This window comes from Sinocyclocheilus anshuiensis, unplaced genomic scaffold (genome assembly GCF_001515605.1).
Source record: "Sinocyclocheilus anshuiensis isolate Anshui unplaced genomic scaffold, SAMN03320099.WGS_v1.1 scaffold1303, whole genome shotgun sequence".
Classification (NCBI taxonomy): Eukaryota; Metazoa; Chordata; class Actinopteri; order Cypriniformes; family Cyprinidae; genus Sinocyclocheilus; species Sinocyclocheilus anshuiensis.
This window is the reverse complement of record NW_015537954.1, coordinates 680,961-692,266: the sequence shown is the minus strand read 5'-3', so window position 1 is coordinate 692,266 and position 11,306 is coordinate 680,961. Positions and strand designations below refer to the sequence as shown.

The following is an 11,306-nucleotide window of genomic DNA, read 5'->3' as shown; positions in this document are numbered from 1 at the left end:
GATCATGTGACACTGAAGACTGGAGTAATGATGCTGAAAATACAGCTGCGCATCACAGAAATAAATCACAGTTTAACACATATTCACATAGAAAACTGCTATTTTAAATTGCAATAATATTTCAAATTTTTACTGTATTTTGATTGTTTTTTAAATGCAGCCTCAGTGAGCAGACGAGCTTTCTTACAAAAACATGAACAAATCTTATCAACCACAAACTAGCTATGTATAGTTATAACACTGGAGTGAAGCCCTGAACATGAACACACCAGTAAATCACATGATTTGGTCTGTATTCCAGTCTTCTGATCGATCAATCAAGCATCTGAACCTCTGAATGTGACACGACATCTGGAAGGAATTTACAGCAGCATTAAAACTCATTAAAACTCACGGAGATAGCATTAAAACATCTCTCAACCTTCCCCCAAACCACGCAACCTGAGACCGGCGGCCGTGATGAGGTGTCATTATATACTGCTGGATGCACGTAATGACTGAACACAGAAAAGACAGCATACAAAGACAGAGACGGATGCGTCTCACTCCCTTCCCCCTCTGCACTTCCTCTTCCTGACTTCACTGGGTTCGGAAATTATAACAAACACGCTTTATCCTTCAGATCAGAATCTCTCTGCTGCCTTTAATAAGTTAGAATCATTGCATCTATGAGAAAAACAACATGTGCACAATGTGGGATTTTCCACAGTTGGTGCATGTTATTTAAAGAATCGCTGCAGATGCAAACTGGTTTTAGTCATAGGAGGATTTTAAGGGTTACTGTGCAATTTATTTTGCATGCATTCTGTAAATTGTTGAGCGCATATGAATTTGGCCAGAAAATATTACTCATTTAGTTGGTTCACTTCCGCCACAGAATATAATGTCTAGGAAAGATATAAACTCAGAATTGCAAGAAAAAAATAATTGTGAGAAAAAGAGTCAGAATGGCAAGATGCAAACTTCAAATTCTGAGAAAAAAGTCGGCATTGTGAGATATAAACTTAAATGTGCAAGAGATACACAAATTATAAAAACAGCGTCTAAAACATCATTTACACTCCTAATGTGCATCATTCGCTCTTCACTTCTTGCACTTGTGCTAAAAAGCTCCTCATATTTCTCAAGACATGGCAAAGCAAGAAATATGCAATCGTTCAATGCATCTAATTAAACTGAAGCACATTGCATCATAATTCTGACTCCCAATATCATAAGCAGGACGCATGTCTCTCTGTCTGTCTCTCTCTGTTTCCACACTGCTGCTCTATATTGGGACGTTGTCTCTATAAATCAGAAGCTCCAGGCCTTTAATCACATCACCGGCTCTTGATGTGGAGCTCTTGACAGACAGAGATTCACTCCACAGAACTCCTGCTGAAACCCAAACTCACTCCATTCATGACCCTCGTCTTATTTACACCACGATCAGGAACTTTTTTGCTGATGATTCATTGTCATACAAATAATTGTGATTTACAATTTATTTCTGTTTTCTTCATGTCACTTGCAGTGTAAGCACAATATATATATATTTTTTAATATTTTACTTTTTACAATATTATTATTACAATAATATTGATGATATTATTTTTTATATATATATATTTAACAATATTTTAATATGATAAAATAAGCTCATATGATTTACTTTAATGCTGTGAAAAAATATTTATAATTAATAATATAATATAATATAATATAATAGATTTTTGTCATTAAAGCTTTTCAATTTCCCTGATTTGGGTGACAAAATATGATTAAAATAAAGTATTTTAATATTTTAATATAATTGAGATACTATTACAGATTTGTTAATGCTTTGATTTAAATTCAATATTTTAATTTTCTGCTTTTGTGTTAATTTTACTTAAAGTTTTAGCAGTTGTATTGTATTTCTGCCATTCATTTTTGTTGTTTTTACATTTCTACATAGTTTTTAACATTTTATTTCAGTTTTCAGTTTAGTTATTTCAGTACATCAAGTTGTTACATTTTATTTCAGTTAACATTTTATTTTATTTGAAGTTTTTATGTTTTTTATTTTTAGTTAACTACACTGCACAATTATTGTGTTTTTTCCAAATAATTGTGATTATATCAAATAACCACAACCAGACAGTTAATTAATAACTGCACCAAGCCTAGTCTTATTGCAATCGATTCATTAGTGCATGTTATTCAGAAGAAAATATCATACAAAATCAAGTTGAAATGTCACATTATGAACATAAAATGGTTGCAAACTGCAATGCATGATGACGTTAAAGGTGCTTGCACGCTAGAATAAGCTTCAAGAAGCGTCTGATGTATAGGAACGCATAAGATGCATTTGAAGAATGCATTGCATTAGAAGTTCAGGTTTAAGATTCAGCTGCATGTCAGATGATGACGTTCATAACGCAGCATTCCCTTCAAAATCAATAAACTTCCACCATGCAGCTACTGTACAGCGCGCCACACACACATGCACAAACACTCCCACGCGTTCGCTGACAAATTTGGGCCAAATGTCTCTTTGCACGGCCTGGACGCTTGCCAAAGTCGACTCAGCGTTTGGCAGGAGCCTAAGAGAGCAAATAAGTGTCCGGCTCTGAGCCAGAACTCACGCGGAGAGCAGAACGAAGCAGATGTTTCTCCTGAGGAGCTCAAACCAACACAAACACACACAGGAACCTGCAGACGACCGACTGACCCATCAAAGCATGCCCAGCTTCCTAAACATGCTGATCAAACAAATACATGAATGAAGGCCACCAGATATGAACAAGTCCGCCTGCTTTTGAATAAGAATAATGGATTCAAACTAGTAAAAGCATCCATGTCAAGTTGGAAATGTTACAAAAGCTTCAACTTCTCTCACTTGAGCAAGTGGCAGAACGTTTCTGTTTAATTTACTATTGATAAAAGTTCACATTTAATTTGAACAATGTTGTATTTAACAAACATGCAAATGCTTCAGAATGTCTTGCAAAAAGTCATGTTCGTACTGAGTATTTTTGTCTTGTTTTCTGGTTCAAGTATCTATAAATATTTTTAAGATGCACATACTTTTACTTTAGATGCGCAACGACTGAAATGCATTAAAATGAGTTTAAGCTCAAAACAAGAAATAATATCAGTCAGTAAACTAAAATTCAAAGGGAAACAAGATTATTTTTCTGACCCCAAACTCACTTCATTTTGGTATATTTTTCAGAAAATAAGCTTTAGAAGCAAAATGACTTAAAATATTAAGTCTGATTTTCTGAAGAAAAAAAAGGATAGAAATAAAGTGAGTTCATGCTTAAAATTGACAGATATTTTCTTGTTTTAAACTCACTTCAATTTGATAGATTTCTTTCTTGCAGAAAACAAGACGTGAAAATTACATGAAAATGAAGTAAGTTTTTGTTTAAAACATAAAAAATATCTGCAAATGGGGTAAAAAAAATTCTGTTTTCCCTTTGAATTCAGTTTTTTACTTCTTCTAATTTTCCTTGTTTTAAGGATAAACTCTACTTTTTTTTAAATATATGAAAAGTAAGTGAGTTTTTGCTTAAAACAAGAAAAAAATATCTGAAAATGAGGTCAGAAAAATAATCTTGTTTATCTTTTTGAATTAAGTTAATTTTTCCTCTCTTATTTTTCTTGTTTTAAGTATAGACTCACTTCATTCTGATACTTTTTCTTACTATATGCAAATGAAAATGAGTTTTTGCATAATACAAAAAAAACTGCCTATGGGGTCAGAAAAATAAACTTGTTATTCCCTTTGAATTAAGTTTATTTTTCTTGTTTTATTTTTCTTGATTTAATTATAAACTCACTTCATTTTGATACACGTCATTAAACAAGACTTCATATCTTGTCATTTTGCTTCTCCAGTAAATGTATCTTGATTTAAGAATGTTTACATCTGTGACCCTGGAGCACAAAACCAGTCAATTTTTTGAAATTGAGATTTATACATCATCTGAAAGTTGAATACATTTGCTTTCCATTGATGTATGGTTTGTTAGGATAGGACAATATTTGGCTGAGATACAACTACTTGAAAAACTGGAATCTGAGGGTGCAAAAAAATCTAAATATTGAGAAAATCATCTTTAAAGTTGTTCAAAAGTTCTTAGCAATGCATATTACTAATCAAAAATTAAGTTTTGATATATTTACAGTAGGAAACTTACAAAATATCTTCAAGGAACATGATCTTTACTTAATATCCTAATGATTTTTGGCATAAAAGAAAAATGGATAATTTTGACCCATACAATGTATTGCTGGCTATTGCTACAATTACACCCCAGCGACTTAAGACTGGTTTTGTGCTGCAGGCTCACATACTTATCCTGAAACACAAGTCAAAAATACAACAGTAAGGGAGAAAGCACAAGATAACACAAGCTCTCTTACCGCTCTAAAGTGATCCTCGTAGCTCCAGTCCGCTTGGCCGTTAGGAGAAGACACAGACGGTCGCCCGACGGGTGAGAGATCGTCCTCGGGCTCCTGTTTGACCCTGACGCCGGGTGATGGAGCTCTCTGCGCATCTGCGGCAGCCCCAGGGCCCGAGAAGCTCCCGAAGGGCCGCTCATCTTCCTCGCTACCTTCATCGCCCTCCATCATCCCATCATCATCATCCGAGTCCCGGTCGCGTTCGGAGTCCAAACTGCTTTGATGGGAGACACGGGACGGATGTCCGGCCCCAGAAGCGCCGAGGCCCCTGCTCATGAACCCGGCCCCTGAAGCCCGAGCGGCGGCCAGAACGGCCTGCTGAGCCGCGAGCTGCTGCGCGTACATGATGTGAGCTTCACGCAGCCTGCGCTCCTTGTGCTCCATCTCCAGACGCGCCTGCTGCTGCCGCTGAAGATGCTCCATCATTTGCTCCAGCTTCACTCCTGCGGAGCCGCTGTGGGGAAACCCACCCAAATCAGCCTCCTGTGACACGGGACAGAGACATCCGTGAGCTTCACAGCTACACATGCATAACTCAGCATGCACCACGATCAGCAGGTTTGGGGTTCAGTGATCACGTGCAAATGTAAACATATGGCTAGGACTGTCACGTTAACAACTTTTTTGTTGTGCGATATATTGCCCCAGAAATAATTGCGAATCCATTGCTGAGACACTGATGCAATGCTACATTTCTACAAATCTGATGAAGAAACAAACTCATCCTAATCTTGAATGGCCTGAGGATGAGAACATTTTCAGCTAATTTACATTTTTTGGAGAACCATTCCTTTAATGCAAGAATGCCTGACAGATTTGGAAGCATCAATTAGTTGGTTGGTGTTTTAACCCAGTGACAGCTTGGCTATTTTCTATTTTTTGGATAAAAACTCTAAAGTGCATTCAGGTTTGTCTCTATTAAACATTTCTTCGAAAGTGTCTGCTGAGTAATATCATTTCCTAAGAGCACTTAAACCAGCACGATCTCAGATGTTTTGGCAACACGATAATGTTTGCAGAACTGTCACACGCCCCATCGGTCACTACATCCAGCATTCATTGATCACGTGCATGCATTTCTGTTTGGCAAACATAAACATTTGGCTGTTGTTGCAAATTCTGCTGATGTCACCGTCTCAACATTAATGCAGGAAAGGCTGATGGTTTTGCAAGCAACTAGAATGTGAGAATCAGTATCATTTACAATGTGCCGACAGAAATCGAATCATCAATAAATATATTATTCTTACACATATAGCTACAGATGCACTGCTAAAAATGCATATGCATGGCCAATAAATTTTCCTTGTTGTTGAGCACATGAATTGTCATGGTAATTAATACTGAAATAGGTTTTTAATGGCTGAGAACAGGTGGCTAATGGCTCATTTAGTCACAGCAAATAAAAAAAAAGATGCCTGCATTTCAATTAATTTGTATTTTACACAGTATTTACTCAAAATACAACATTTGAAAGCATAAAATCAATTGACAATCTCAATATATCAGTCAAACAATACAATACAGCACATTAAATACATGAAATCATGCCAGAGATCTATAAGACATGCTTAGAAATTAACCTTCTCAGCTCTCTTTTTCAGAAAGATGCATACTAAACATCAGGACTGAACACTGAAAACAGATCAAAAGTGGTTTGCAAAACACATGAATGTAAAGCAAATCCAATGAGAAACTGTCAAAACCTGTAAATTCATCAGAACAGTAAACACTGTTTGTTTTCTGCAGTATGTGACGATCAAACACTGAGCTGCAAACCGGCTCTGGATTTGTTTTTAAATACGCAGGTTTAGCAGAACAGACGGGTTAAATAACCTGCATGCAATAAACCACCATCTTCATTTACGAGTTATACTAGAAAAAACCCTTTAAAACCACACACATAGTGGCATTTCTGAACCAAAACAAGCTTGATTCAGTACTCAGTACTGATGAGTTTGGTAGCACTTTATTTTAAGGTGCCCTTGTTACATGTTACATTTACTTACTAATATAATAACAATAAATTATGCATAATTGCATGCAAATAACCCTAAATCAAACCCTAATCCTAAACCTAAGCATATAGTAAGTACATGTAGTTAATTAATATTACTCAGTACCTAAAGTTATAAGCACACTGTAACAAGGACGCCTTAAAATAAAGTGTAACCATGAGTTTCATACTAGAGTAAAACTGCATGAGAATCATGTGGTTTAAGGGAATATAACATGAGTAAACACAGTTGAAAGGCGGATCAAAGCTGAGGCCCCTAATGAAAGCAGCATGTTTGTGCATTCAGCGTGCGTGTGTGTGCGTGTGAGTGTGCGTGTGTGTGTGCACGTGCGTGCGTGTGTGTGCGTGTGAGTGAGTGTGCGTGTGTGTGCATGCGTGCGTGTGTGTGCGTGTGAGTGAGTGTGTGTGAGTGAGTGTGCGTGTGTGTGTGTGCGCATGTGTGAGTGTGTGTGTGTGTCAACACGATGATAGTAAAACTTGAAATCACCACCATTGTGGGTTCCCAAGATACAAACAGCTTCATAAAGGGACTAAAGAATGAAACTCTTAACATGACAGAAGGTTTCTGTGGGTTTAAAGGGTGGGAACACTGACTATTGTGCGTATATTTGTCTTTTTCCCCAGTGAAAATTATAGAAATATTCTTAAAATACATGTATCTGATAAGCAGGCGTGCATCAGATACAGATGCATATATCTGAAAGCAATAAATTCACTTAAATATGCATTTACTGTATGAATTCAATGAAAACATTCACTTAATCTTCGAAGAAAACGAATCTTCCTTTCACTTGATGAAATGTTATCAGGTGAGCAAATATGTTGTTCTAAGAATGTTTATATATTTGATTGCAAAACGAGACAAATATGCCAAATAAGATTTTTTAATACACTGTAAACATGATTTCTCGAAGTTGCACATAAAAGTAAGATTACTGGACAATGTTTTACAAGAATATACAATTTCAGTCTTTCTACTTCAAAATGTCATATTTAATTCAGTGTGTTACTTGTTGTTTATTTGTAACTATTTGTGACCCTGCAGCACAAGAGCAGTCTTAAGTCGCTGGGGTATATTTGTAGCAATGCCGCTGCCGCTGTTATCCACCATCCCTCCGCTCCGCTCGTCTCTTTCTGCGCGCTAACTCTCGGTGAACCGGCGGCGCTTTCCGTTCGATCCGGTGCGCTCCGTTTCAGGCGAGCAGAACCGCGACCACCGGCGTTCAGCGCGCGACTCCCTGCAGCTCCCTGCAGCTCCGCCCGCGACGCGTCTCTCTGGCGTCTCCTCCCCGCGACGCGACGCGACGCGCACCCCCACCCCGCGCGGAATGCGTTTACAGCGAGTGTGCCAATCAATCACACACTCTGATGCGTGTGTGTGTGTTTGTGTGTGTGTGCGTGTGAGAGTGTGTGTGTGTGTGTGTGTGTTTTCAGAAAATTACATTAAATTACTACAATAAAATCAATATTCTAATAAAGACAACAATAATTTTAAATAATAATAATAATGATGATGATGGTGACAAAAATAATTAAAATAAATATTTAGAAAATGACCAGATCTAATGTCAAGATAATTCTATCTGTGCGTTTGGTATCAATATATAAATAAATATTCTAATGAAGACAAAAATAATTTAAAGAAATATTTAGAAATGGCCTAATGTCAAAATAATTCTGTCAATGTTTTTTTTCTACAGAAAATTACATTAAATTACTACAAAAAATATATATATTCTAATGATGACAACAATAATTTAAAATAATAATAATAATATTAATAATGACAAAAATAATTAAAATAAATATTTAGAAAATGACCAGATCTAATGTCAATATAATTCTATCAGTGCATTTGGTAGCAAGATAAATAAATAAATAAATAAATAAATATTCTAATGAAGACAAAAATAATTAAAAGAAATATTTAGAAAACGGCCAAATGTCAAAATAATTGTCAATGTGTTTTTAATTACAATAAATTTATTACAATAAATATCTACAATAAAATGAATATTCTAATCATGACAACAATAATTTAAAATAATAATAATAATAATAATAATAATGACAAAAATAATTAAAAGAAATCGTTAGAAAATGACCAGATCTAATGTCAATATAATTCTGTCAGTGCGTTTGGTATCCAGAAAATTACATTAAATTACTCAAACAAAATATAAATAAATAAATTAATAAATTAATTTATATTCTAATGATGACAACAGTAATCATTTAAAGAAACAGTAAATTTAAAGAAATATTAAGAAAATGACCTAATGTCAAAATAATTCTGTCAGTACGTTTGGTATTCACAAAATTACTTTAAATTGCTACGATACAATAAAATGAATAAACATTCTAACAAATGTTCAATAGTATAATAATAATAATAGTAATAATAAAATAAAAAAATAATAATAGTCAAATAAAAAAGTATAAAATGACCGGATCAATTCTTCTGTCATGAAGCAGTCTAGTGAAATGTTCCTATAGTATGTTTGGTATTCATAAAATATACATTCATTAAATACATTCATTAAAATAAAATGAATATTCTAATGATGACAAAAAATATGAAAAGAATATTTAGAAAATGACTATAAATCCTATATAAGTCATGAAGTAGTAGTCTACTGAAATGCTCCTAGAGTACGTTTGGTAGTCAAATAAATAAATAAATAAATATTCTAATGATGAAAACAATTTTAAAGAATATTTATCAAATGACCCGATCAGTTCTAATGTCACTATATTTCTTGTGTCAAACAAACATTATTAAAACACTTCATTCTCTATTCATTGCTTCAATATATGATGGCTGTGTCTTAAACATAAAAAACATAGCAAGCTGTCTAATAAAAGCATTTTTCTAGCCTTTTCTTTTGAAGTGGGCAGCTCACTAAATGTTTTTAGTTTGAGTATTGTGTAAAGTATGTCAGAAATGAGACATTAATGAAGGAATTTCATTATTTTACCGTTTTATTTAATAACTCTAACCCTAACCTGCAAGACTTCAGTTTGAGCTTCATGTTGCATGATATACTGGATTAAAAACATGACTGCAAATGCAAGAATTAAACTCAGACAGTGGAGACAGTAAGCGACGCGGCAGCGACCTCTAGTGCTCATGCGCAGTACTATCTACATCTACTTGTCCTATATTTACATTTATTGTTATATTTGTAATATTATATGCATCCATCAGCTGTCTAGAAACCACATCGCTTGCATCCTTGTCAACATCCCTGCGTCCCACACTCTCCATGCTTTTCTCCAACTGTGCTCTAGTTTAATACTATAAATACTATTAAAAGAAGATTGGTGGTCATTTGTTGGCATCTCTACTATGATGCATCTAGTAACGACTTGAATATAAACACTCATTAATGAGAAAACCAGAGAAAGTTGAAGTGTTTCCTTTAATTTCACAAAACATTAAATACAAATATTGTTCTTGCAACAACATAAGTCAATAAGGTTGTCGCAAAGAAAGAATTAAAGTGTTATTTGCATAGTGTTGAAGATTGTCCAGTCTGAGGCCCGACTAAACACACACACACACACACACACACACACACACACCAACATAAAACAACATATTTATAATACTCAAGCAAATGCATATTTAAGGGCAGATAAAAATATTCTTGATTACACAATTTTAAATACAAAACAACACCGTCATATCTCACCGCAGGCGTTTAACTAAAGTAACAACTCACATCAGTCTCACTTCATTTCAGTAACAAAATGTGTTATTGTTTGACAGTAACAGAGAGATCTAATAAAGATTTAGTGCATCCAAAAGCTTACAGAGAGAAATTTAAAAAAAAAAGTTAATTTCAGATCCCACTTTCATCTTCACTTCCTTTTCTGAGAGTTTTGAAATCATCAGCCGCTGTCTCGAGTGAAATAATGATTATAAAACACACGTGACACGTCCGTGAGCGATGACCACCGATTACACACATGCGGCAATCTCACGAAACACTTCCAAATCATATTTCACCCCAAAATACTAATGAAATATTAATGTTGCCACTAAAGCAAATGAAGTAATATGCTTTAGTAAAATGTTTTTTCAGTTAGTTCAAAGGCAGCACAACAAATACTTCCATGACGTATAAATAATTGACAATTTAAATATCATTATCTCCAAACATTACAGCAATGAGAATGAGATCTTTGGCATTACTATGGAAGCCGTTTCTGAATTGAATTTTGAAAAAAAAAAATAAATAAATAAAATAAAAATAATTGTGACATTGATCTCACAAGTCCAAATTGTGAGAAATAATTTCAGAACCGCAAGAAGAAATGTCCGAATTGTGAGATTAAGAAGTTGCTGTTATCATTTTATGTTTTATGTAACAAGCTTCCATTTATTAATGAGAATTTAAGCGGTAAATAAACCTAAGAAACAAACAAAAAAAAAGTTGCAGTGCAAAAAACTGGTGCAATGGTACTAAAATCTGCCACACTTTCAAATATAGCTACTATTTGATTTATTTTGATTCTGAGGTGATATATGCCGGCTCTCCAGTGTTTTCATGAGATGCAGACAGCAGCAGAGATGTGAGTAAATCATGGCTCTGATTCACAAGCAGCTCAAAACTGGAAGTGTTTGGGATTTTGGCTCCGCTGTGTATTTCTAGTAACGAGACTGAGGCTTAAACCATGACAAAGAAAACGAGTCTGTGCTCCTAAAAACACTGTAAGAACTCAAGCGGGTGCATCAGCAGCTCTGGGCCGGATCACTGCACACAGCAGCAGCAGCAGCAGACGGAGGAGGAGCTCAGGGCTTTCGGGGGAATCAGGTCCAGATCCTCATCATCAGGGATTTCATCCAGGG

The 11,306-nt window shown here is 35.1% G+C and overlaps 2 protein-coding genes across 2 annotated transcripts in view; both read right to left on the bottom strand.

The window, feature by feature from the left end:
• LOC107665361 (AT-rich interactive domain-containing protein 3B-like) overlaps positions 1-4,962 on the bottom strand; it is a 45,134-nt gene extending 40,172 nt beyond the window's left edge. The window contains exon 1 of the mRNA XM_016456212.1: positions 4,396-4,962. Coding sequence (XP_016311698.1) covers positions 4,396-4,962 — 567 coding nt within the window. The remainder of the gene's footprint in view (positions 1-4,395) is intronic.
• A 5,812-nt stretch (positions 4,963-10,774) lies between these two features.
• Positions 10,775-11,306, bottom strand: part of LOC107665464 (protein FAM219B-like) — a 7,203-nt gene continuing 6,671 nt past the window's right edge. Inside the window, exon 7 of the mRNA XM_016456361.1 lies at positions 10,775-11,295. Coding sequence (XP_016311847.1) covers positions 11,209-11,295 — 87 coding nt within the window. The 3' untranslated portion in view covers positions 10,775-11,208. The remainder of the gene's footprint in view (positions 11,296-11,306) is intronic.